The sequence below is a fragment of the Protomyctophum parallelum genome (assembly GCF_964188405.1).
Source record: "Protomyctophum parallelum genome assembly, chromosome: 18".
NCBI classification, from domain to species: domain Eukaryota; kingdom Metazoa; phylum Chordata; class Actinopteri; order Myctophiformes; family Myctophidae; genus Protomyctophum; species Protomyctophum parallelum.
Window position 1 is genome coordinate 20388605 of NC_139716.1, and position 27975 is coordinate 20416579.

General features: G+C 44.5%; 3 protein-coding genes across 3 annotated transcripts; all 3 read left to right on the plus strand.

Annotated features, from left to right (window-relative positions):
• The first annotated feature begins 2467 nt into the window (after window positions 1–2467).
• On the plus strand, window positions 2468–6273 carry LOC310876019 (tripartite motif-containing protein 16-like). The gene is made up of 5 exons (XM_083789466.1): window positions 2468–2856; window positions 4260–4363; window positions 4791–4981; window positions 5126–5185; window positions 5338–6273. The coding sequence occupies exons 1-5, from the start codon at window positions 2470–2472 to the stop codon at window positions 5838–5840; spliced, it is 1245 nt and encodes a 414-aa protein (XP_083645592.1). The 5' UTR covers window positions 2468–2469; the 3' UTR covers window positions 5841–6273.
• A 4180-nt stretch (window positions 6274–10453) lies between these two features.
• On the plus strand, window positions 10454–20088 carry LOC310875434 (E3 ubiquitin/ISG15 ligase TRIM25-like). Its single transcript, XM_083788664.1, has 7 exons — window positions 10454–10823; window positions 14657–15034; window positions 15564–15659; window positions 15937–16170; window positions 18162–18318; window positions 19006–19065; window positions 19218–20088. Exons 1-7 carry the CDS (start codon window positions 10593–10595, stop codon window positions 19742–19744), a joined length of 1683 nt encoding a protein of 560 aa, XP_083644790.1. The 5' UTR covers window positions 10454–10592; the 3' UTR covers window positions 19745–20088.
• A 4960-nt stretch (window positions 20089–25048) lies between these two features.
• On the plus strand, window positions 25049–27250 carry LOC310875375 (nucleoporin 88-like; the record flags this gene model as incomplete). Its single annotated transcript, XM_083788582.1, has 1 exon — window positions 25049–27250. The coding sequence occupies one exon, from the start codon at window positions 25049–25051 to the stop codon at window positions 27248–27250; it is 2202 nt and encodes a 733-aa protein (XP_083644708.1).
• Window positions 27251–27975: the final 725 nt, after the last annotated feature.

A 27975-nucleotide genomic window follows, 5' to 3' on the forward strand; every position in this document is an offset into this window, starting at 1 on the left:
TGCAATGGGTCTGGTCCACAAGATTCGATACACCACCAAGATACCCATGTACCTGTCTAAATACTTCCTTAATGTAAACGAAGTCCACACCCACAACACCAGAGGGAGTGCAACAAACCATGTACAACCCAGATTCGGCACAAACAAGGGACTAAATTCTTTTCGCTCCTATGCCACCGAAATGTGGAACGCCCTACCAACAGTCATTAAGACATGTGAATCCCTTGACTCCTTCAAAACCGCTCTCAAAGGGCACCTACGGATGGCTGCAATTCGAAACTGGCCTCTGTAAAATCTGAATCCCCCCCACCCCCCCACCCCATTTCCCTCACTGTATATTTTCCCAGTGCTTGTATATTTTCCATTTTTTGCTTCCCATATGATGAATTCCTGTTCTGTTCTTTAGCTACATAGAAATGTCTATTTGTATGTCTCTAAATGGTTGTATGTCTTTAAATGTTTTGATGAATTGAACAATGTGGACCCTGTTGTAAACAAGTGTAATGCTTAATTGGGTCGTCCACTCACAGTTGACAGTCTTTGTATTGAGTTTGTGCTTAAAATGTACTGTAAATTCTACAAACTGTTAATAAATATTTCAATCAATCAAAAATCATGTGGTCTCTAACCTTGGGGTCAAACTTGCCCTTAAACTTGATGAACAGGTAAATGCGGTAGTCAGATCAAGTTTTTATCACCTAAGGCTGCTGGCTAAAATCAAGTCTGTGCTGTCCTTTAGCGATTTTGAGCAGGTTATCCATGCTCCATTGGCCTCCCTTCACTGGCTCCCTGTCCGCTCTAGAGTTGTTTAAAAATTCTATGGTTTGTTTTTAATTCTATGAATGGTCTGGCTCCTCTATATCTGTCTGACCTTATTGAGGTCTATACTCCTCCAAGGTCACTGTGGTCTGAGGGCCAGCTTAATCTCAGGGTCACAAAGAGGACCCGCTTAAAGTCCAGAGGCGACCGAGGCTTTTCTGTTGTACGCACTCCCGTCCCCTCCCACGTCAAATTGGCCCCTTCCATCGAGACTTTTAAACCTCGCCTAAAGACCCACATTTATACCTTGGCTTTTAATCCCGCTTGAGTTTCTTCAGTCCTTGTAAATGTTTTGTTTCACTACATCAGACGTTCCCAAACCTTTTTGGCCGTATATATATTATGGCAAAATCCTTTAGTTATTTAGTTATTAAAACATTTATTTTTGTGCAATATATTAGGCCTGCATTCCTTTCAGTTTCAATTTAGGTTGAGAGCCACGCACGCACGCACGCACGCACGCACGCACGCACGCACGCACGCACGCACGCACACACACACACACACACACACACACACACACACACACACACACACACACACACACACACACACACACACACACACACACACACACACACACACACACACACACACACACACACACACACACACACAATCAAGATCGAAGCATTTGCAGCTGGCTGGTGTTGTTAACCCATTTAGGCCTGACATCGAAATTTTAAAAATGTCTTCTAAAGCATGACAGTTTTCTGAAATACTTATGTTTCTATATCAGTGGTGCTCAATATTTCATGTCAAGGACCCCAAAAATTATATGTAGTTCCAGTGACCCCCCAGTAGCAAAGATTTGAGTTAAAAACGTTCACTCTGTAACAATATATATATTCAAAGATTTGAGGCACATTTTCACGATAAAAAAAAAATAGCAGATCTACAAGCTTGTAGATCTGCTATTTTTCAATAGCTAAAGTATAACATAATGCTTAAAACACCAAAAGGGGTTCCCTGCACAGTTCTTCATTATAGTGCTGGTTAACACAGCCTACTAAATACTAATGCTACACCCTGTGGATTTTACTTTGCAAAGCGTGGACAAAATAATAATGGACAATGAGAGTTGGCTTCATGTCTTGTCTTGAGTTGAAACTGTGACGCTGGATGTGTGAGGGAACTTGGAAAGGGGGGGCTGTGGGGAGGAATGTCACTACAGAGAGAGAGAGAGAGAGAGAGAGAGAGAGAGAGACTGAGAGACTGAGCTGCTGCTGCTCTCCCATCTCGAGCAGCTCTATACAAAAATTGTGTTTTACCGGATTTTGACGTTTGTGTTAAATACGGACGGTAACATACATACACGTACGCACACAGACAGTGACGTACGTGGCATGTTTATAGTTAGATGCAAAGTTCTGAAGCAGTTTTAAGATAATGTTACAATGCGTTCACCATGAAGCTCACAGTGACCTCCCCTCCTCTTCTCTTTACTTCCAGGTCAATGACTGTGTTGTATTTGTCCTCAGTGAGTGACCTCCCCTCCTCTTCTCTTTACTTCCAGGTCAATGACTGTGTTGTATTTGTCCTCAGTGAGTGACCTCCCCTCCTCTTCTCTTTACTTCCAGGTCAATGACTGTGTTGTATTTGTCCTCAGTGAGTGACCTCCCCTCCTCTTCTCTTTACTTCCAGGTGGTGATGAAGCCGAGCAGTACAGGAGCTCAGCAGTCTCCTGCTGCCTCCGCTGCTCCGCTGTACGCCGGTCCAGCAGACGTGGCCTGTGATTTCTGCACCGGAGCCAGACGTCGCAAAGCTCTCATGTCTTGTCTGACGTGTATGGCCTCTTACTGTGAGACTCACCTCAAGCCTCACTACAATGATCCTGCGTTGAAGAAGCACAAGCTGGTCCCAGCCACCGACAAACTGCAGGAGAAGATGTGCTCCAGTCATGACAAGCTGAAGAAGGTGTTCTGTCGCACAGACCAACAGTCCTCCTCTGAACCCATAAATAAGAACAGGAATAATCCTAGACTTCTGTCCTCTACAGTCGACAGATTGGTTAACCCTGCTCCTACGCCTGTCCCAGTCTCTTTTAACTCAATTTTGCCTCCATCTACTCCTACAGTAGTTTGCCCCACCATCCCACCGCTTCTAAGTGAGTTTAGTCAAGTCACTTTAGTTCACTTAACTGAAGTGGTTTCTAAAATGCATCCTTCCTCCAGTCCGCTGGATTGTATCCCAACTACTATTTTTAAAGATGCTTTTAACGTTTTAGGCTTGCATGTACTGTCCATTGTTAACAGTTCCCTGAGTTCCGGTTCTGTCCCCGATTATTTTAAACATGCCGTTATCCAGCCACTTTAAAAAACAAACAACCTTGACCCTTCACTTCCTTTGAATTACAGACCTATATCCAAACTCCCTTTCATTGCTAAGATCTTAGAGAAAATTGTTTGTGAACAGTTACTTTTAACAGTAGATAATAATTTAATATTTGATATCAATCAGGCTTCCGCGCAAAGCATAGTACCGAAACAGCACTCCTCCGGGTCTCAAATGACATTTTGATGCCTGCAGACTCTGGGGAATGTTCGGTCCTGTTGCTGCTTGACCTAAGTGCCGCTTTCAACACAATAGACTGTTCCATTCTCATTAATAGGCTTCAGGAATGGGTAGGTATACGGGGGACTGCTTTACAGTGGTTTGCCTCTTACCTGTCAAATAGGACTGTCGCTGTCTCCATCAATGACCATTTGTCAGCCTCTGCGCACTTAAACTGTGGTGTGCCTCAAGGTTCCATTCTTGGCCCTGTTTTAATTTCCCTGCATATGCTACCTCTCGGCGTTTTAATTAGTTGTTTTAATCACATTTCATATCATTGTTATGCTGATGACACCCAATTGTATTTTTCTTATAAATACTCTCAGCATTCTAACTTATCTATTTTAAAAGAATGTCTTAATTCTATTAAGGACTGGATGTCCCAAAACTTCTTACAGTTGAACCCTGACAAGACTGAGATCCTAATTATAGGACCCGAGAGCACCCACTGTGAAATAGTCTATGGGGTATTACAGCAAATTTTACGAAGGTGTCAGAAAATCTAGGTGTACTTTTTGTTCACCAAATGAGTTTCGAACCACATATAAAAAAGGTTGTCCAAACATGTTTTTTCCAATTGAGAAACATTGCCAAAATTAAGAAGTTTTTTACACCACAAGACCTGGAAAAACGTATCCACGCTTTTATTTCGTCCCGCCTGGACTATTGTAATTCCTTGCTGGGCCCAATTTTTTTTTTTTTTTGACTTCTATGTACTGTTCTATTTTATCTATTTCTAGGTACTGTCTTTGCTGCTCTGTTTCTTATTTCATTGTTGGTTTATTTTTTCTTATTTTATTCTTTTTAAAAATGTTGTACAGCACCTTGTAACAACTGTTTTGAAAGGCGCTCTATAAATAAAATGACCTTACCTTACCTTACCCCAGGGGTCCATGAGGCAGTTCCAGGAGGTCCACAAAGAAATATTAATAGAGCATCACATATCTGTTAATCTGTGCACCATGGATGAACACAAGGGCCATGACACGGTGTCAGCTGCTGCAGACTATTTGGACCCCCAAATTCAGATATGACTTGATTTTCTTTGTTTTCTTTTGTTTAGTTTTTTCTTGTTTTTGTCTTTTTGTGTGTATGTTTTCTTTTGTTTTGTTTGTTTGTATTTTCATACCTCGTTAGTTATTTGAATATTAGAAATGCAGGCATTATAAGCTGAGGCTTCTGCCTACACTCCCTTTTGGTCAGAAAAACAAATAACAACTGAAGGTATGTTTATTTTAATGACCAATAGGCCTAAACTTCAACTTGAGGTCGCTTCTCGCCCTCAGTCAGGCGTCTTACTTGTGTGTGTGTGTGTGTGTGTGTGTGTGTTATTTTTACTGATTGAACAAGGACATCAGCTCAACTCCACCAAGTGTGATCAATGCACTAATCTATTGATCTTCCATCCCTGTCTAAAGTGGTTTACTTGTCTCTCTGCTTGTCTCTCTCCAGAGTTTCCAGTCTCTCTCCAGTTCCACTGGATCTCCAGTCTCACCCAGTGTGCTCATCTGTCCTCTGAGGTCCTTCACAGATGTGACTGATGTCGTGTCTGGTCTGAGAGACCAACTAGACGACATCCTGAAGACAACTTGGCCACAGATAGAGAGAGGTGACATTTGCATGTGTTTCTAGTTGTTCATAGTAAACATGGATGGATGAAGCCAGAAGGCAACTGGAGATGTTTGAACTAGAACAGACTGATGGTACAGAGGTTGGCAGATTGATGACGTCCACTGATTTCTTGTGTCTCCAGTGTGTGCAGTTGATGTTTTACATCCAGCGGAGCCTCAGACCAGGAAGGACTTCTTACAATGTGAGTCCATGTTGATGTTGTTTCTGAACGTTGACGTTTCACTCTGATGTGTTGTCATTTAAAGCTCTAATGACTTTGATCTGAGAGACTAACTAGTCTAAACACAATGAGGTTCATGAGGTTTTGGATTTTTTCTTGTCGTGTTCTCACAGATTCCTCTCCTCTGTCTCTGGACATCAACACAATACACAAACATCTCTCCCTGTCAGAGGAGAAGAGGAAGGTGACTTTTACACGACAACAACAACCTTACCCTGATCATGTAGAGAGATTTACTGCCTGTCAGGTGTTGTGTACAGAGGGTCTGTCTGAACGTCGTTACTGGGAAGTAGAGAGGAGTGGTTATGGGGCTGGTATAGCAGTCTGTTATAAAGACACCGACAGACAAACCTGGTTTGGATCCAATGATAAATCCTGGTGTTTACAGTGTATTGATAAAGACTACTGGTTCATACACAACAGAGTTGATACTAAAGTGTCAGGGCCTGTCTCCTCCAGAGTGGGGGTGTACCTGGATCACAAGGCAGGTACTCTGTCCTTCTACAGTGTTTCTGACACAATGACCCTCCTCCACACAGTTCAAACCACGTTCACACAACCTCTCTATCCAGGGAAAATGCTTTGGTTCTATGGAGATACAGCAGAGCTGTGTTAGACATGGTAGACATGGTTAAGAACACTGATGACGATATTCAGTTGGAAACTGAGTTTTCTTCATTTGATTATAGACTCTCCCTTCTAGATGAAGCGTGTGCTAGAATGATGTGTCACCATCATGATCAATGGATCAATTAGTGTTCCGCTCAATGCATGTCTTTGCAGATCAATCATTGTACAGTATATTCCCTGTTATCTTGTCGATGTTACTACAGAGCCCTGTCAGTCTGTAGATTGGTTATACTTTAATAGTAGTGTAATGCACTGGTTCTCAAACTGTGGGTCAGGACCCCCCAGGGGTGCAACATTGTGTTCTCATTCAACAGTACACACACCTGTTTTTGATTCAAACTAAACGTAATGCCTCAACTCCTACAATTCAAAGTGCTTGTCAGGTCCCCAGTTCACTTTGATTCTTTGGGGGGTCCCCAGTTCAATTAGATTATTTTGGTGGGTCAGTTCAGTTGATTATTTTGGGGGGTCCCCAGCTCAATTAGATTATTTTGGGGCGTCCCCAGTTCAATTAGTTTTTTTTGGCGGACGTTGAAAGAATGGTTTAATTCATATAGAGGACTTTGCGACATTTGAGTAATCAATATTTCATTTACACTGATTTGTTTTTCAAAATAAATGTGAGCACTGTGGCTGGTGCTTCTATTTTGAAGAATGTTTCTGTCTCTGTGAAAGTTGTTTCCATGTTTAGATTATGTTTTATACTGTGCGTGCTTGCGTGCATGTGTGTGTGTGTGTGTGTGTGTGTGTGTGGCCTGTTTGTCTATGCTACATTGTTCTACGGACAATAATATCATGAATGATAAAATAATAATTAAATATAAAAAATAATATATAAAAATATCATGTTGCTTTCAACCACTTGACTTTTTTTTTTTTACTTAACATATACTTAACATATACTTTTTGCCAGTAATCTTCAATCCATCTTCTCCATAATAGTATAGTAGCCAAAATGTGAACCCGGACGGTTGAGTACACCAACGTTTTATGTTAGAAATGTTTAGTATGGGTCCCCAGCATGTAGAAACTGCCGGGTGCTAACTTGCATATGTTGAGCAATTTTCATAATATGTGACCATACCATTATTAACGACCTATAGAAGGCAAAATATTGTATATGTAGCATGTGACGTGTCAAACTAGGGGGTTTTCATGATGCTGAATCCATTCCAAAATACAGTACATTTACCCAGCCCCACAGGTTACTACTCTAGGCGAGGCACTCATGCCAGTGTCCTCTAATGGTAGAAGTGTACCTGACAGAACTACGGCCTGGGTCTGTCATCTGTCCAATGAGTCCATTCAGTGTCCTCTGATGGTAGAAGTGTACCTTACAGAACTACGGCCTGGGTCTGTCATCTGTCCAATGAGTCCATTCAGTGTCCTCTGATGGTAGAAGTGTACCTGACAGAACTACGGCCTGGGTCTGTCATCTGTCCAATGAGTTCATTCAGTGAGCGATCCAGCCTGCTCATGAATTTGAAAGTCAGGTTCCTCAACTCAACAGAGCCATGAAGGTAGCTAGTGAGACCCAACGAACAGAAAAGCCCACTGGCTCTAGTGCTCCTGGGTGTCTTTAACAGAATTCATTATACGTAGGCTACTTGCAGCTTGCGTAAGCTCTCCTTCTTATACTTCACCCACAGTGGAGCTGTATAGAGAGGGGTGCAATAAGCTCTAAACAGGTTTACCATAACATCCATAGTACAATGGTGAATTTTACATGTTGGCTTGTACATATAGCATTCTCCTCTGTCTAAACACGTCCTCATCATCCTCTTAAGGTATCTGTTATGATGTGCCCAAGATACGTTGTACTCTTGGACACATGATTTGACCAGACAGGTGAAAGGCAGGAAACTTAAGTTACAGATCTTATTTAGTTCTACATATCCTGCATCTCCCATCAGTTGGTCGGGCTCCATATACTGTCACGCCTCGTGACATCACACCTCCATATATGGTCACGCCTCATGACATCACACCTCCATATATGGTCATGCCTCTTGACATCACACCTCCATATATGGTCACGCCTCGTGACTCATCACACCACCATATATGGCCATCTCCATATAAGATCACAACACTGACCCCATCTAACCCTAGATAACCATACATGGAGAAGACTGGATCATCACCTAGATCTGCATATATGGAGCCGGCCAGCAACTCTACATCTGACCTCAAATTAACCCCTAGATCTCCATATATGGAGCTGACCTGTTCAGACATTCCATATGTTGATCCTTCCGCACCCGTCCTTCCTGTTCTGACATTCCATATCTGACCTCATCAAACCCTGTAGAGTCCATATATAGCCAGTACAGAATTCATTCCATATGTGATCTGACCCCCCCACGCAAAAGTGCCACCGCTCGCCCAGCAGTCTACCGTCACCCTGGCCCCCATATATGGAGATCCCTGATGTCATCAATATTGGCCAGCAAGTCTACATCTGACCTCAAACCCTTAGATCTCCATATATGGAGCTGACCTCTTCTGACATGTTGATCCTTCCTCTTCGACGTCTCCCTTTTGACTGATACCTGTCCATTTAAACTCTAGACGGGCCTGCCCCAGTTATTAGTGCAGCCGCGCCCGGCAGCCGGCAAAAACTAGTGTTCTTTACAGGTCCGACAAATTGTGTGTCCTTTTATTTTTTTTCCAGGCCAGTATGATAGAAAACAGTGTTGCAATGCATAGAAACAGTTCTAGATGTCAGGTTGCATAGTATTAATAACTGTAGTAATCATGTGTGGCCAGAAGATAGTAGTCTTAAAACTGTCTTTTCTTTAACAATGTTAATGTAGCTACAAATGGTCGAGAAATGACAGTTACCGTGTGGGGGTCCCCAGGGGGTCCCTCCACTGTACTGTAGCCTACTGTACTGCACTGTCACACACAAAATATACATATATACAGTTAATATGTGCATGTGTGTGTGGTTGCGCAACAGTGGCAGTGAGAAACTGGCAGGCAGCCAGGGGCGGACCCAGGCAGAGACAAATAGCTCCGTAAATCAAAAACAATACACCCTATAGCGGCTCCTAGCCAGCAGAAATATGACAACGCTCCAACTGATGTCTTTAAGGTAGTTTTATTTTCCCATTGGACACCGTGAAAAACTGCAACACAAAAACATACAAATATTCTCTGAAACACAATGAAATATGAACTACGAATGTCCTTGTTGTAACTGTTGTCGGTCAATCATGACTTCCGGATTATATGCAAACAAACACAAACAATCAAACAATCGACGGAACTACAACACTGTTTACAAACAAAGAAACCAACAACATGTAACATACCGTGTGCGCCTTCTGCCGATTCTTTTAGGAGAGCTACTTTATATTCTCTTATAATTTCTATTTGAGGACGCTCTTTTTGGCGTGAGAAGAGCTCCTCGCACCCCTTCTGACTGAGCCAGCTCACACAGGTGCCATTAATACTGACTCACTACTCAATTCAAATTTCAAAGGGCTTTATTGGCATGAGAAAACATACGTTTACATTGCCAAAGCAGAACAATACAGCAATACAATCTAAACGAAAATGATGTACATTTGAAGGTCAGAATCTTCAATAGATCAAATTCTATGTACCAAGGTCACTCGGTGCAGGTATAGTGCAGGAATATACACAATAACTAGAAAAAGTGCCCTTCTGGGCACAGGTCTCCACCAGGTTATCCACAGAGAGACTGTGTACCAATTTGCGTGATGTTTGGACAAAATCTGTAGGTGTACTGTGCAAAAACTTGTTTTGCACAAAGCGGCCTCCTGGTGGCGCTATAACAGGCCGTTGTGGAATGTTTGGGGCAGAGGTTCATGGTTGGCATCCAGGGAGTGTGTGTGCAAAATTTGGCATCGACCGGGTTAACGGTGGCCGATATTAGCTCCTCACGGACGGACGGACGGACGGACGGACGGACGGACGGACGGACGGACACACGGACACACGGACACACGGACGGACGGACGGAGTGCAAAACATACTCTCCACCAGGCCGAAGGCCTTCGGCCTGGTGGAGACAATTAGTCTTTAGGGTGGTTGTGTTCCATTTGAGCAACTCACAAATCTTGCTGCTGTGTTTGCACATTGTTGTACTTCGCCCAGCAGATATGGGAGTTTTTTTGTCATTGGTCATGTTTTCAAAATCTCTGTGTGTGGTTGTAATCTGTGGGAAGTAGCCTATGTGTCTCTGTCTCTGATGACTTGGTACAATGGACCTACTCACAGGGCTCTTCCTGCATGCCCTCACCAGGTCATAATATGAACAGCATTAGAGACCAGGCACCACACACGGCATGCAAATACAATGTACCCGAATAAACATACCTATAATGTTCCCATATTGTATTTGCCGAAAGGTAAGTAATAAAATAGAAATAGAAAATAGAAATAGAAAATTACAAAATCCCATTGCTGGGACAGTTACACACCCTATTATCTTGTAACCTTGTGTCACCAGGCGTTCCCATATTGCGGGGAAATGATTGTGTAGTGTGTAGTACAGATGTACGATGTTCAACCACAAGCTGATACTGTTTGTGCAACACATGCACTGTATCTTTAAAACCAGTCAAACTGCCTCTACAAACATCCAGGAAATCCCTCCCTCTTTGTCTCTCAGAGATTTCTTCAGAAACGAAACTCTCTCAGTGTCTCTTCAGAGTAAACCAGAGTGGTGTGTTTTCTCCTCTCAGTGTGAGTTTGGCTGTCTGTCAAAATGGCAGAACAACAACAGGGATGTGAGCTGGACCGGGACCAGTTCTGCTGTCCTATCTGTCTGGACCTTCTAAAGGAACCAGTGACTCTACACTGTGGACACAGTTACTGTAGCAGCTGTATCGAGGGTTACTGGGACCAGTATGAGGAGACTGGAGTCTACAGCTGTCCCCAGTGCAGAGAGAGCTTCAGTCCTAGACCTGTCCTGAGGAAAAACACCATGCTGGCTGAGGTGAGATGACCTTACCTACAAGTTACAACCACACATTAAACTAGACTCGGTAGAGTTCTCATCGGGCCTGAAATTTGAAGCCCGGGCCCGTCCCGGCCTTAACTGGGTCAGCCCAAAGCTCGGTTCGATCCTAAAAATGACCATAATGTTGGGCCCGAAGCCCGAGAATGCATGGCCGCGCAGCAGCTGCGCTGGCCATGCATTAAAGTGGCGTTCTTTTTGGTTCTTTGTCGGGCAGCAGCACGTGCCGTCAGTGGTTCAGTGTGTGTGAGAGTGAGAATGGAGTTCAATGGACTTATCGCCGAAATAAATGATTTATGTAGCTCATGTTAGACTGTTAATGTACCATTTCCATATCATTCTAATGGATTCCATTTCCAGTGGTGGTGATAGTAGCTCCCCTTAAGTTTCCTCTGAAGTGAAGCTATGTCCAAGACTCCAAGTATCGTCCCCGTTCGGTGTCCAAAAGAACAAACATAGCCTACAAAGTTTACAAACCATCCATGCACACGCTCATGGCGTGACTCGACAGCTTAGAGATCTGTTATTTTAAATCGGGCACATATGTCGTATATGGCAGGAGAGCCGCTGCCGCACTGAGGGACAGCGGTTATAATACTAATCATTTTGTAAATCAAATAGCCTGTAGCCTGCAGTGGACTGTAACATTGCGTGGTCATCATACACTACAGAATTATTAGCCCCTCTCGGGACCCTACGTAAAACTTTTCTGATATTTTGTTGAGTTTTACGTTGGGTCCCTGCTCACTACTGTATTTTCGTATGGAAATTCCTATACGCGGAAGTGGAGATTCTCTCTAAAATAGGACCCGCGGCATGTGACGCCATTATTTCCCTTGAGTTATTCTGAATTCGGTAACTTTAAGTAGCTATACATCCAGCTGCGAATATCTCCTGTGGCGCGGAAGCCGTTAAGTATTTTTAATCTTTGTTTGACCGATTTGGTCGCTTTATTTCTTCTTGTTTGTTTACCGTTTATTGTACCGCCTCCCGGTGTGCGGTTGGCTTGTGCGGCTACGTCCCTGCCTCTGATCTGCTGTGTCATAGCTATAGCGCCACTAGCTAGCCAGATAGGCGGTACAATGAGGTGTCAATAAACAAGGAAGGAAAAGAAGAATCCAAGCTTCCAAATCGGGCAAACATATATTAAAAATACTTAACGGCTTCCGCGCCACAGGAGATATTCGCAGCGGCATGTATGTGTACTTATACTTTACATATTCAGAAAGCCTCACACTGAATTATATCGTCATAGAGCGCGGGGAGCAGCGAAACATGTTGTTTATGTTTTAAAATGGGTGCGTATCAGGTGGCATGGTACTGCTGGAACAGGACCCCATGGTCTGTGTCGTCAAAATGTCAGAAACTTCAGTACCATTGGGTTCTGCTTGGAGGGCTACAGAATTATATGGATCGGTTGGTGACTATTATGAGTCGTTGATTAGGTCTAATGATTAGGTTATTCATCGCAGCCATGCGGGTTTAACGAGATGGCTCAGTGCAACTGTTTTTGTCATGTTGCAGTCTATCGTGTGATAATCCGATTGATTTATAAAACATTTAGCATTATGAACTGAAGCTCATTTGGTGCGCTGCAAACCAGAGGCCAGCCAGCGGTATAAACATTAAACAACCATCCCACCATTCACTTCTCTCTGCCTGCGCAGTCAGTAATCCATTCCAAGCCCCCCGCCTCCACTCCTCCGTCTTCCTCCTGTCACAAGTGAATCACCATAGCGCAGCCCTCTTCATAATAAATACATACTTGTAGGCTATATAGCCTACACAATGTGTACACATTACACAAATAACAGAATTGCTATTTTTATTATAACATTCTTGAAAAAAGGAGAAAAAGAAAAAATCACGGAAAATCACAGAGCCCGAGGCTCGGCCTGGTTCGGGCAGAAAATGAGAACTCTACCTCTCGGGACCCTCCGTAAAGATTTCTGAAATTCACTTCACGTAGGGTCCTTAATGCATTTATTCCACGCGCTATGGTATACAGATGTACATATACCCTCCATGCAGGTTGTGCTGCGGCCTTTTGGTGGCGGTGAGATGTTTCAAAAGAAGCACATATTGGCTATAGGAGACAACGGAAACGTGAGAGAATTTTCATTTGGCGCAGAAGCCGTTAAGTACTTTGTTTGACCGTTTTGGCTGCTCTGAAATTCTCTCTTCATTCCTTCCTTGACTTCCTTATTGACTTCCCATTGTACCGCCTCCAGCACCGAGACTGGCTAGCTGCACGTCCATACGTTCCTGCCTCTGATCTGCTCTGTCTCAGCTAGCCACTCTCGGTGCGGGAGGCGGTACAATGGGAAGTCAATAAGGAAGTGAGGAAGAGAAAAGCCAAATGAAAATTCTCTCACGTTTCTGTTGTCTCCTATAGCCGATATATGCTTCTTTTGAAACATCTCACCACCACCAAAAGGCCGCAGCACGGCCTGCACGGAGGGTATGTCCATCTGTATACCATGATAGCACGTGGAATAAAGTGAATTTCAGAAAACTTTACGGAGGGTTCCGAGAGGGGCTAACATTAAACTACATTTTCTGCTACAGCAGTTCTACTATGCACATGATGTATGTTATGTTACTTGTTCTCATTGTATGTTTATGTTGATAATGATATAGGCTTCATTGTTTGTCCATAAATATAGGAATAGATACAGTGTTAGACCAGTGGTTCTCAAAGTGGGGTCTGGGGACCCCCAGGGGTCCATTAGGCGGTTCCAGGAGGTCCACAAAAAATAATTGAACATCACAGTCTGTTTAGCCACTGTAAACCTATAGCTTCATCAGCCAATCTACAAGCTCACAACACGATGTGCAATATTTTTTGATGGTATCTTAGTTTCTTTGCTGTCTGCAGTACTTTATGCTGCTAGGGTAATTTACACTGATCTTTGACTCTGTGAGTCACTGGTTAATCATTCAACCGTAGCGTCCCTATTCGTGGCATGTCATTCATATTATGCAAACATAATGGTTCTAGTGGCTAAGAGTGTCTGCTAAATGCTTACACTGTAGGCTACATCTTTAACAAGGCAACTCTAACTTTAAACAATGCAAAGTTCAGAACCAGTGTTAAGATCATGTTACTGAGCAGTACAGGAGCTCAGCAGTCTCTGCTGTACGCCGGTCCAGCAGACGTGGCCTGGGTTAAAGGATGTCAAATAACTGAGGGATTGATAACTTTTCATGAAATCATATTTCATGAATGAATAGCCTGGAATGGGTGTGATCTTTTTATTTTATTTTTGTAACGAAAAAGTAATCAGTGAAGTAACTAAATTACTTTTGAATTGATGTAACTAGTAACTGTAACTAGTTAATTCTTTTAAGTAACTGTCCCATCACCGATGACTGTGTTGTATTTGTCCTCAGTGAGTGACCTCCCCTCCTCTTCTCTTTACTTCCAGGTCAATGACTGTGTTGTATTTGTCCTCAGTGAGTGACCTCCCCTCCTCTTCTCTTTACTTCCAGGTCAATGACTGTGTTGTATTTGTCCTCAGTGAGTGACCTCCCCTCCTCTTCTCTTTACTTCCAGGTCAATGACTGTGTTGTATTTGTCCTCAGTGAGTGACCTCCCCTCCTCTTCTCTTTACTTCCAGGTTAATGACTGTGTTGTATTTGTCCTCAGTGAGTGACCTCCCCTCCTCTTCTCTTTACTTCCAGGTCAATGGCTGTGTTGTATTTGTCCTCAGTGAGTGACCTCCCCTCCTCTTCTCTTTACTTCCAGGTCAATGACTGTGTTGTATTTGTCCTCAGTGAGTGACCTCCCCTCCTCTTCTCTTTACTTCCAGGTGGTGATGAAGCTGAGCAGTACAGGAGCTCAGCAGTCTCCTGCTGCCTCCGCTGCTCCGCTGTACGCCGGTCCAGCAGACGTGGCCTGTGATCTCTGTGCCGGAGCCAGACGTCGCAAAGCTCTCATGTCTTGTCTGACGTGTCTGGCCTCTTACTGTGAGACTCACCTCCAGCCTCACTACAATGCTCCTGCGTTGAAGAAGCACAAGCTGGTCCCAGCCACCGACAAACTGCAGGAGAAGATGTGCTCCAGTCATGACAAGCTGATGGAGGTGTTCTGTCGCACAGACCAACAGTCTATCTGCTATCTGTGCACCATGGATGAACACAAGGGCCATGACACGGTGTCAGCTGCTGCAGAGAAGGCAGAGAAACAGGTAGCACCGCCATCACTTGAAGACACATTCAAGTGATGAGTCAATTGTCAGAGACATTAAAAGCACAAAGCAGGGTGTTGTACAATAAAAGTAATTACGCATTGAGCCGATTCTACAAATACTAACTCAGAATTACTCAAATGTCTATTTTGACCCCCACATTCAGATAAGTGTCACCACGGACCATCTGAACATGTTTTGGGCCAGCTCCAAAAGAGAAGATTTGTGTTAAAATATGTTTTAGAAATGTTAAAAACAATTAGGTGATTAACAAGTTCACAGCGGGGCACAAAGTGAGCTGTGAGCTTGTAGATCTGCTTGAGAACCACTTTCTGAAGAGATTTCTGTCATAAAATCTAAAACGTCAGAGATGCTGTCCCAGTTGTAACCCTGCAAGACCCGGATATATTTCACCTTTCAGATGGTTGTGTAGGAGTACTTTGGAGAGGAAAATATAATGTTTAAAAAACTAAAATGTTTTCGTATGGTTTTATGAAATTGTTGCTGTGTCTCTTCCTGTTTCTTGCAGAAACAGCTGGTGACAAGTCAGGAGGAAGTCCAGCAGAAGATCCAGGAGAAAAAGAAGGAGCTGAAAGACCTGAGACAGGTCTTGGAGGACCTGAACGTGAGCTGATATTCTGATAATAGTTGTTGTTCTTGTTCTTGTTTGAAAGTATTTTGTGCCAGAAACCCACATATAAGATCTGTGTGGTGCGCGCGTGTGTGTGTGTGTGTGTGTGTGTGTGTGTGTGTGTGTGTGTGTGTGTGTGTGTGTGTGTGTGTGTGTGTGTGTGTGTGTGTGTGTGTGTGTGTGTGTGTGTGTGTGTGTGTGTGTGTGTGTGTGTGTGTGCGTGTGTGCGTGTGTGCGTGTGCGTGTGCGTGTGCGTGTGCACGCTAAGCAGAGGTCTGCAGAAGCAGCAGTGGAGGCCGGTGACAGGATCTTCAGTGAGATGATGGTCTCCATTGAGAGAAGACGTGGTGAGCTTAAAGAACTGATCAGAGATCAGCAGCAGAATGCAGTGGCTCAGACTGAGGCTCTCCTGAGACAGCTGGAACAGACCCTGGAGCAGCTGGAGAGGAGACATGCTGATCTGGAGGAGCTGTCCAACACTGAGGACAACATCACTTTCATTCAGGTTCCACGCTTTGGTTTCCACTCCTTTAGGACAAATGGGCTTCATAGTACAGGATTTCATTCCACTCCATCATATCATTCAAACATTTCACAGACACACCAGACCTACAAGATCAGATGGCGAGCTTGTAGATTGGCTATTTTCACAAATTTTTAATATTTTGAAAGTATAAAAAAAAGTATAAAAAAAAGTATAAAATTATTCGATATATATATCTAGATAAATATAATTTGTATTCCAGTCTTCAATACCAAAAACACAAATACATTGTTGAATTGCAATTATGAGAATTAAAGACAAGTTCAATCAATTCAATCACAAGACTCATTCAGTCTCATATGTGACCCCTCCCAGTATTTTCAACCACAAGTCGGCTCTAATGAAACTTCACAATAGACAATTTTCTTTTGGTGGTTTTCGTTTTTAACACAGTTGGAATGTTAAAGAATGTTTTTATTACATCAGAAAGTCGTTTTAGTGTCATTAAGTCGTTGTAATTAAATGTCTCTATAATTACAGATTATTTTCCGTATTTTGGGGGTGTGAACATTCCTGCACGTATTTACATAGAGCTGTTTCGATTGGCCATACCTATGTATTGTTCTCCAGTTTCACGTAGCTGATCACCGCCCATAAGTAGCAACGCGTTCAGGCTGTCGGTAAACACAACATCATTCTTGTTGTTTGTTTGTGATGGCTAGTAACTTTGAATTGGAACGCTTGCTTAACGCTTTAAATGGACATGCACAAGACGATCTCCTAGGAAGATTTATTTTAGATTTCATACACGGTGGCAGTGACTCGGATTTAGAGCTCACGGACGCAAAGCAAAGCAAAGCTAACTAGAAAAAGTGCCCTTCTGGGCACAGGTCTCCACCAGGTTATCCACAGATCCGTGCAGTTAGAGGTAAAAACACTTTTTGGCCAGTTATAGCGCCACCTTGAGGCTGAGTTGAAATTGTTCATGTTGCATTTCGTCCTCGGCCTAGTGGGAATGTGGGTGCACAATGTCACGGAAATCACGCGATGTGTTCATGATTTGCAGCATTTTGTTTGAAACTGAGCACTCCTGTGAACTTTGGAAGCCAATCTTAACCAATCAGGATGGAGTGTGAGAAATCTGAAAGACCGGTTTCGTTGAATGGCTCTAGAGAGACTGTGTACCAATTGGCGTGATGTTTGGACAAAATCTGTAGGTGTACTGTGCAAAAACTTGTTTTGCACAAAGCGGCCTCCTGGTGGCGCTATAACAGGCCGTTCTGGAAAGTTTGGGGCAGAGGTTCATCGTTGGCATCCAGGGAGTGTGTGTGCAAAATTTGGCATGGACCGGGTTAACGGTGGCCGAGATTAGCTGCTCACGGACGGACGGACGGACGGACGGACGGACGGACGGACGGACGGAGTGCAAAACATACTCTCCCCCCATGCCTTCGGCCTGGTGGAGACAACTAGACATTACAGGCCCGAAAATGAAGGCCCGGCCCTACCTGGGCCCTCATCAAACCCTGTACACTCAAGAGAATGTCCCCGCTACCACCCTTAGATCTCCATATACTGTATGGAGCTGACCTGTTCTGACCTCATCAAACTCTGTACACTCAATACATGCTCCTTATATGGCCTGTAAATAATTAATTCCATGTTGATCTGACCCCCCCATGCCAAAGCACCAGCACTCACCCAGCAGACTGCCGTCAACGAGGCGGATGCGTGCACGTGACCTCGCCGTTTAGGGTGTCTAAAATACTTGGTTCCTATTGTTTCGCTTTTTTCAACTTTTCTGTAAATTCAGGTGACTTGATTTTCTTTTTGTTTAGTTTTTTCTTCTGTTTTTGTCTTTTTGTGTGTGTGTGCGCGTGCGCACATGTTATTTTTACTGATTGAACGAGGACATCAGCTCAACTCCACCAAGTGTGATCAATGCACTAATCTATTGATCTTCCATCCCTGTCTAAAGTGGTTTACTTGTCTCTCTGCTTGTCTCTCTCCAGAGTTTCCAGTCTCTCTCCAGTTCCACTGGATCTCCAGTCTCACCCAGTGTGCTCATCTGTCCTCTGAGGTCCTTCACAGATGTGACTGATGTCGTGTCTGGTCTGAGAGACCAACTAGACGACATCCTGAAGACAACTTGGCCACAGATAGAGAGAGGTGACATTTACATGTGTTTCTAGTTGTTCATAGTAAACATGGATGGATGAAGCCAGAAGGCAACTGGAGATGTTTGAACTAGAACAGACTGATGGTACACAGGTTGGCTGTCTGTCAGATTGGGAAGTAAAATGTAAGAATTAAGTAAGAATATATTACTCAAAGGAGAGGTGACATTTCAATGTGTTTATAGATTTTCTAAGCAGCCTCTACTGTACAGTACATTTCTAAGTGTTGAATGGATTATAAACAGGTGGAAGTATGTCTAGGAAGGATAGGCTACTAAAGCCTATACTGTAGTATGGGGGACAGTACAGTATGTTTGTGCGGCACAGAGTGACGCGCTATGAGCTTGTATATCTGCTATTTTTTAATTGCCAACCAATTAGTGTTGATTTTCACAGCACATTTTGATTTCTATATTTTGGCAGGCCTATGGTGTCATAATAGCTGATTTTACACTTGGTTGCATGCTGAAAATAGCAGACCTACAAGCTCACAACGCGTCACGCTGAGACGCGCTGCGACTTTGTAGATCTGCTATTTTCAGCATGAAACCAAGCATAAAATGACTGACCTGATACTATGGAGCTGTAACAGCTTTAACTTTTTGACCAAACACTTGAGTTGGATCCATTCTTCAGTGTGACGTCATGATGACGTCCAACTGTTTTCTTGTGTCTCCAGTGTGTGCAGTTGATGTTTTCCATCCAGCGGAGCCTCAGACCAGGAAGGACTTCTTACAATGTGAGTCCATGTTGATGTTGTTTCTGAACGTTGACGTTTCACTCTGATGTGTTGTCATTTAAAGCTCTAATGACTTTGATCTGAGAGACTAACTAGTCTAAACACAATGAGGTTCATGAGGTTTGGATTTTCTCTCTCTCGTGTTCTCACAGATTCCTCTCCTCTGTCTCTGGACATCAACACAATACACAAACGGCTCTCCCTGTCAGAGGAGAAGAGGAAGGTGACTTTAACACAACAACTACAACCTTACCCTGATCATGTAGAGAGATTTACTCAGTACTGCTATCAGGTGTTGTGTACAGAGAGTCTGTCTGAACGTCGTTACTGGGAAGTAGAGAGGAGTGGTAATGGGGCTGGTATAGCAGTCTGTTATAAAGACACCGACAGAGGAACCCCCTTTGGATCCAATGATAAATCCTGGTGTTTACATTGTAGGCCTACTAATAAAGACTACACGTTCAGACACAACAGTGTTGAGACTAAAGTGTCAGGGCCTGTCTCCTCCAGAGTGGGGGTGTACCTGGATCACAAGGCAGGAGCTCTGTCCATCTACAGTGTTTCTGACACAATGACCCTCCTCCACACAGTTCAAACCACGTTCACACAACCTCTCTATCTAGGGATAAGGATTTGGAGTAGCCATGGAGATACAGTAGAGCTGTGTAAGACATGGTAGACATGGTTAAGAACACTGATGACGATATTCAGTTGGAAACTGAGTTTTCTTCATTTGATTCTAGACTCTCTCTTCTAGATGAAGCGTGTGCTAGAATGATGTGTCACCATCATGATCAATGGATCAATTGATTGTGTTCCGCTCAATGCATGTCTTTGCAGATCAATCATTGTACAGTATATTCCCTGTTATCTTGTCGATGTTACTACAGAGCCCTCTGTCAGTCTGTAGATTGGTTATACTTTAATAGTAGTGTAATGCACTGGTTCTCAAACTGTGGGTCAGGACCCCCCGGGGGTGCAACATTGTGTTCTCATTCAACAGTACACACACCTGTTTTTGTTGGGGGGGTCCGCAGTTCAAATATGATTATATTGGGGGCCCCCATTTCAGTTTGATTGTTTTTGGGTGTTCAATTTAAATATAATTATGTTGAGGGGTCCCAAGTTCAATGTGATTATTTTGGGCGGTCCCCAGTTCAAATTTAATTATTTTGGGGGGTCCCCAGTTCAACTACATTATTTTGGCGGACATTGAAAGAATGGTTTAATTCATATAGAGGACTTTGCGACCATCGGGTAATCAATATGTTTTTCATTAACTTTATTTAATTTACACTGATTTGTTTTTCAAAATAAATGTGAGCACTGTGGCTACAACCTCTAGCAGAGTCTTTTAGTCTTATTTTGAAGAATGTTTCTGTCTCTCTGTGAAAGTTGTCTCCATGTTTAGATGATGTTTTATTCTTTTATTTTTGCCAGTAATCTTCAGTCCATTTTCTCCATAAATGTAATTCCTTTCCATCAGAGGCTTCCACACATAGTTGTGAGGCGTTTGGCACGACACGAGTGTGAAAACATACATTCATAATGAATGACATCATTGACGACATGCCATGATGACACTTAATGGGTTAATGACTCAAACCTGAGCCCGATAATACAAATGCCTTCTAAATCAGTAGTTCTCAAACGTTTTTGTGCCAAGAACCCCCAAAAAGATATGTTTTCGGCCGCTTACCCCCATCTGAAATGTGTTTGTGCCAGGGACCCCCAAAAAGATAGGCCTATGTATTCGGCACTGTTGATTTCGTCAACTAATACCATTACTGAAAATGTTCATCGACTACCTTTTTTCATTGATGAAAACTAAGCTATGATGACTAAAACTAACTTGCATGTTTTAGCTCACAATGCGTTGCGCTGCCACACGTTTTGAGCTTGTAGATCTGTGCCAAAATACATTTTAGTCGACTAAATCAACTGTAGATTTAGTTGCCTAAACTCTTATTTAGTCGACTAAAACTAGACTAACACTAAAACATTTCAGATAACTAAAATATGACTAATACTAAATTAAGTTTTACTCCAAAGACTATGACAAAACTAAAATCTAAATTTGCTGCCAAAATCACTGGTTTTCGGCCGCTTACCCCCATCTAAGATGTTTGTGCCAGGGACCCCCAGAAGAGAGATTTTTTTTGTTTTTGGCTCCTTTTTAAGTAACACTTTCTAGACCTTTCTAAAATGTTCAACAATAGGAGATGTAGGCCTAAGCTTGCAGCGCGGCGATGGTGTCACTGTGAGTGAGCTTTGTACCGTTATATCTGCTATTTCTGAGAAGCTTCTATAAACCACTGTTATTATAATATAGGCCAATGTGAATCCTATAACGTTGACATATGGAGATGAGGGTTTTCTGCACAACAGCGACAATATACAGTGTTTTTGATCGTTTGAATGTGAGCTTGAACATACGAGTAAGAGAGAATGTACTGAACACACTGATCAGACATATTCTACCCAATAAAATAAGATGTGCTCGGAGTGCTCCTATACTTTTCATGACAGTCCTTTTCAAGAGCAGTGGACCTCTAGTAGCCTATTTTGTATTAGCAAGAGATTAATCAATTTATTGGTTTGGGTTGATAGTGTCCTCAAACTAAATGCATAATCATTATGCCTGTAAAAATCCTGCATGCCTGTAAGCAAACAGATGGTGAACACTGCCCCCTTTTGTCCAAAATGAAACATTCAGAGTCAGAGTAATTCAGAGTCTCATATAATGCAACTTTGCATTCACACTAGTTTATTGTATTGAATGTTTGAGCATTCTACAAGTTTAACAAATACATGTTCAATTCTCACTGGAAAGGATTGACACAGTGAGGCTTGGAAAGGGAAAGCTACTGATTGTTATGAGGTCCTATTCAGAGGTGTGAGTGTTTTTAATGAATGCTTCCTTGTTTTCCTTCCAGAATATTACAGTAGTTTGACCGTTGACCCCAGTAGAAGGTCTGCTGCTGTGAATCTTACACCTCTCCCGCTTAGCGGAGAGTGGGCTGTGGTAGAGGACATCTCCCTGAACGCGTGGGTATGTCCAGATAGTTGCCTCACGGAGCCGTCTTTTGTCCAGTGTCCACTTCATAAAGTCCATGCACTCCAGTGAATAGCATTTATCCATTTAGATAACTTTTTTATGTTATTTAATTACTTATTTTTACACAGAAACATAATGTGTGTCTTTACAATAACTGTAATGTAATAATAATACTAATAATGTAATGTAATAATTATTTAATTAACGAATTAAATATCCTTATTTTATTCTGAAGGCAACCCGGATGTCTTAAATTTGCTAGCTCTGACAGGAAGTTTTAAATTAGCTCATAAAACGGAGCCGTCCATAGGCACCCGCTTTGCGGCGAGATCAAAGCGTGTCACCACTCTCTTACTAGATTACTCTGGTCCTCCACACTACGTCCTATGGCCTATCTGTGATTGGCTAGTGTCGGATTATGTTTTCTCTGTGGAGGCAGAGCAACGTACAGGTCCAATCCTATGGTCCAATGAATCCATCCATCTTCAACTGTTTATCCGTAGTCTGGTCGCTGGCAACAGGTGATCTATATACAGTGCCGAAGTCCTGACGTCATTGACACTCGCTCATCCCCTGGTTCTTGGAAGTGTTTCTATAGAGAATAACATGGGGTCATCTTAAAATCTTCTCATATAAGAATTGTGGTCCAAACATAAACAAACTGTTTCGGCGATATTGTCAGGGAGGTGTCTCTGTATCGTTTAGGGCAGTCAGTCACTCATATTTGATGCTGTCGTTGTTTGTTTGTTTGTTTCTAGCAAAAAATATAACTAATTCAGCAGCAGTAACATAACATTAACGTTTTCTCTCAGACAGTTAATTGATTCTTCATATCCATAATGATGTGAAACGGCCGGGATGATTTGTTTATTTTTCAAACACAGTTCTTATATGAGGCGATCTAAAATCTCCCTATGGGGAATGCAAATAAAAAGTACATGAACCTGTGGACTGCCGATATTGATGTCAGACTTCGGTGCGGTGCTCTATTGAATCATAGTTGAATTTACTCTAATAGTATGTCTCATGTCCTTTGCAAAGTTAAATAGGCCTATTGTTGAAATGAACTCGAACTAGATAAAGTGCTCCTCGGGGCACAGGTCTCCACCAGGGCAGGTCAGGTTGTGGCCTCCTGGTGGCGCTATAATAGGCCAATGGGAAAAGGGTGCCATTTCTTCTTACGCCTTGGATGGCAGTTAGATGATTTGAGGCATGAATTTGTTCCAAAAAAAGTGTTTTGCAAAAATCCACCTGTTGGTGGCGCTATAACAGGCCAATGAAAAGGGTGGGATATATTCCTCAGCCTAGTAGGGAAGTCTGTGAAAGATTAGAGTAAATTGCACGCTGCGTTTATGATTTGAGGCTTTTTGTTCAAAACGGGCCAATCCTGCCAACTTTGAAAGCCAATGTTAGCCAATTAGGATGGAATATGAATTATCGGACAGATCCGTCTTGAATACATGACTATAGAGATACTGTGTATTAGTGTGTAACGATTTGCGGGATTTTTGGACAGAATCTGGAGGAGTATTTTCCAAAAATGTGTCGGCCTCCTGGTGGCGCTATAACAGGCCGTTCTGGAAAATCTGTTGGCATCTAGGGAGTGTGTGTGCAAAATTTGGCATCGACCGGGTTAACGGTACCGGAGATTAGCTGTACACAGACGGACGGACGGACACACACACACGGACACACACACACACACACACACACACACACACACACACACACACACATGGACAGAGTGCAAAACATACTCTCTCCCCATGCCTTCGGCCTGGTGGAGACAATAACACTTGAAACTAGAAAAAGTGCCCTTCTGGGCACAGGTCTCCACCAGGATAGGAATGTAGGACATTGCAGCTTGACTTCATCTGGTGGTTGGATAAAAGGGCAACAAAAGTAAATCATGTGTACCGATTTGCGTGAAATTTGGATAAAATCTGAAGGAGTAATAATAGAAAATGTGTTTTACATATGTCGGCCTCCTGGTGGCGCTATAAAGAGCAGATGTGAAAAATTCCAGGCAAAGGTTTTTCCTCTAGGTTTTTCCTCTAGGGAGTTGGCATACAAAGTTATCCACAGATCCGTGCAGTTAGAGGTAAAAACACTTTTCAGCCAGTTATAGCGCCACCTTGAGGCTGAGTTGAAATTGTTCATGTGGCATTTCGTCCTCGGCCTAGTGGGAATGTGGGTGCACAATTTCACGGAAATCACGCGATGTGTTCATGATTTGCAGCATTTTGTTTGAAACTGAGCACTCCTGTGAACTTTGGAAGCCAATCTTAACCAATCAGGATGGAGTCTGAGAAATCTGAAAGACCGGTTTCGTTGAATGGCTCTAGAGAGACTGTGTACCAATTTGCGTGATGTTTGGACAAAATCTGTAGGTGTACTGTGCAAAAACTTGTTTTGCACAAAGCGGCCTCCTGGTGGCGCTATAACAGGCCGTTCTGGAAAGTTTGGGGCAGAGGTTCATCGTTGGCATCCAGGGAGTGTGTGTGCAAAATTTGGCATCGACCGGGTTAACGGTGGCCGAGATTAGCTGCTCACGGACACACACACACACACACACACACACGGACGGACGGACACACGGACGGACGGACGGACGGACGGACGGAGTGCAAAACATACTCTCCCCCCATGCCTTCGGCCTGGTGGAGACAATGAAATGTAAACTGAACTAAACTGTACAGGTAGCATTATATCAAAGTGATCCCAATCCCAGTAAACAGTCACAAAGTCTGTCTGATTTTTAAAACAGGCGCTGGCAGTTCGAGGCCAGTGCACAGTATGCCCTCTATAGTATCCCCCACCTATATGATGTCATTACTGTGACATCGGACATGTGACGTCACAACCTCCGCTTGACAAAACAGCACGTCAGCCGGACCATACACTCTGCAACCAAACCCGGATGAGATGGCGGCATTTGCCGGGCAGCAGCGATGGCAGCGCGAGCTGCCGAGGCACCCCATCTTCAACAAACTGCGAGTGAACCACGCCTCCGAGCCCTGCAGCGCTAGCGACAAAGGGTCCGGCGGCACGAGGGACCTCATGTTCAGTCTGAACGGGGACTTGTTTATTTGGGACGACACGATATGTGCGTTTTACACCACCGACCTGAGACAACTCAACCTCGAGGAGGAGGAGGGGAGCCGGGGAGGCGTTCGGACTCATCGGCACCAGACCCTGCTGTGCATCGACCCGCCCCGCTTCCGAGTCCGCCAGGTCCTGCTGAGTCCGACGCAGCACTACGTCGCACTCGTCGGCCACCGGGGAGCCACCGTGCTCGAGCTCCCCCAGCGCAGGGGCAACCGGTCCGAGTTCGAAGACGGACGGGCCGAGGTCAACTGCAAGACCGTCCCCGTGGCCGAGTGCTTCGCCGGCTCGGCGTCTGTGAGCCTGTGGCAGGCGGCCTGGTACCCCAGCGAGACGGAGGAGCCACATCTGGCGCTGCTCGTCTCGGACAATACCGTCAGATTCTATAGCATGAAGTCACCCCGGTTCCCGGCTAAGGTTCTGCACCTCTCCCAGTCGGACGAGGACAGTGGCGTCCGGACAAAGTGTTCCTACGCCGCTTCTCTCGGCGAGATAGCGGTGGCGTTCGACTTCGGGCCGGCGTCGTCGAGTGTTCCTCGACAGCCCGCGGGTCGGCGCTCTAAAGATATGCTCTTCCATCCCCTGTACGTCCTCTACGGGAACGGAGAGACGTACTTGAGCTATGCCAACCTGGCGCGTGGTGGTATGAACCTCACCAAGCCCGCGGGGCCTCTGCCCATGTACCCCGCGGACGAAAATAACTACGGCTCCGACGCCTGCGCCATCCTCTGCCTGCCCTGCGTGCCCAACATCCTGGTCATCGCCACGGAATCGGGGACACTTTATCACTGTGTCGTCCTGGAGGTGGATGAAGACGAGAACGAGACTCGGCCAGTAGAGTGGCGGACTGCCCGGTGCTTCCAGGCGGCGGCGCCGTCTCTCTACGTGTTCGAGTGCCTGGAGCTGGAGCTCGCCCTCAAGCTGGCTACCGGGGAGGGCGAGGATTCCCAGGAGGTGTCCCACTTCACGTGCCCCATCAGACTTCACAGAGACCCCCTGCACCTGCACAGGTACCACTGCACCCACGAAGCCGGCGTCCACAGCGTGGGTCTCACCTGGTTCGACAAGCTCCACAGGTTCCTCCGGTCGGCCGAGGAGGACAAAGACGGTCTCCGGGAGCTGTCCGCAGCGGAGCGGTCGTGCGTCGTGGAGCACGTCCTCTGCACCAGGCCTCTCGGTAGCATTCCGCCGGCGCCGGTGCGTGGCTTCTTGATCGTGTCGGACCTGTCCCTGGGCACCACCATGGTCTGCATCACCAGCACGTACGAGTGTCTGCTGTTGCCCCTGCTCAACTCCATTCGTCCGCCCTCTCCCCCCTTGCTGTGCTCCCGTTCGCACACAGGCCAGGGCAGTTCCCCCCTGCACGGCCCGACCCGAGACTCAACAGAGCAGCACGTCCGCAACATCCTGGCGCGCGGCTCCAACAACCCCCTGATTCTGAAGGCAGGCGACGACAAGGACACGTCGCCCCGGCCCGGCGAGTGCCTGCAGCTCCTCAGTCGCGCCACGCAGGTCTTCAGGGAGGAGTACATCCTCAAGCAGGACATGGCCCGCGAGGCGCTGCAGAGGCGGGTGGGACTGTTGACGGCCCAAAGCGACAAGCAGCGGGAGGACGTGGCTCTGTGCGCCGAGGACGGGAAGAGCCTGGGGGAAGAGGCCAAGAGGCTGGCGGACAAATACAGAGACGGCAAGAGCCGCCAGGAGGCCATCGCGGGCCGCGTGAGGCAGCTGCTGGTCCGCCTGCACCGGCGGCTGCCCGTGCTGTCGGACGGCGACAAGGAGATGCGGAGGGAGCTGCAGTCCACCGTTGAAAAGCTGAGTCTCCTGGACGGCGGCATCAAACAGCTGCACACCAAGATGGAGTACCGGAGGAAACGGGCGGACGCAAGTGCCACCGCGGCCAAGACCGTCCTTGACACGCAGGAGAGGAAGATCGTCCAGGACTACCTCAAAAAGCAGGGGGAGCAGATCGCCGACATGATGAAGCATATCAAGGATGTCAAGAGACATGTCAGTTTCTGAAGCGAGTGTTAAAGGGATATTTCACTTAAAAAAAAAAACTTTGGTCATTTTATCGTCTACTCGGGCTTATGTGAACACCCAAGACAGTTTTTAAGATGCTGGATTCAGTAATTAGTTATTGTAAGCTCCCTTCCTATACAAATCCATTGTAACTCCAAACTCAATTTTAACCATGTTAGATTAATCAAAAACAATAATCGTTTTTTTCATTCATTTTCAATAATTGTTTTGCAAAAGAAGCTCCTCCAGGAGGAGGATTTAGAGAAAAAAAATCTAAAATAATTATTAAAAATAAATAAACAGTAAATGAAAAAACACGGCCCCCTCACGTATTAGAAGGACAATATCAGTCACCAGAAAAAAGGACTGCTTATTATTAATTACTTGTGCTACTATGTACTTGTAGGCCTACTTGTGTCACGTCCTGTAGCATATCATTCTGGGGCCCATCTGCCCCTTGAATCTACCTCTGGTCTATCCATGCTGTTATTAAATAGCTTGGTGAGGACATTTCCTCTGTCATGTCATATTTATTTCTCTGCCATGGTGAATGTCAGGGTGCATGTTGACTCATATACGTGCATAATTACTATGATTTATACATGTTGATTAAAGCCCTATTGTATGCTTTGACCATTCAAAAATAGAAGATCTACAAGCTCACAACACGTCAACACGGTCGCATCTGGACGGGTTGTGAACTTCTCAGCTTGTAGTTATTTTTG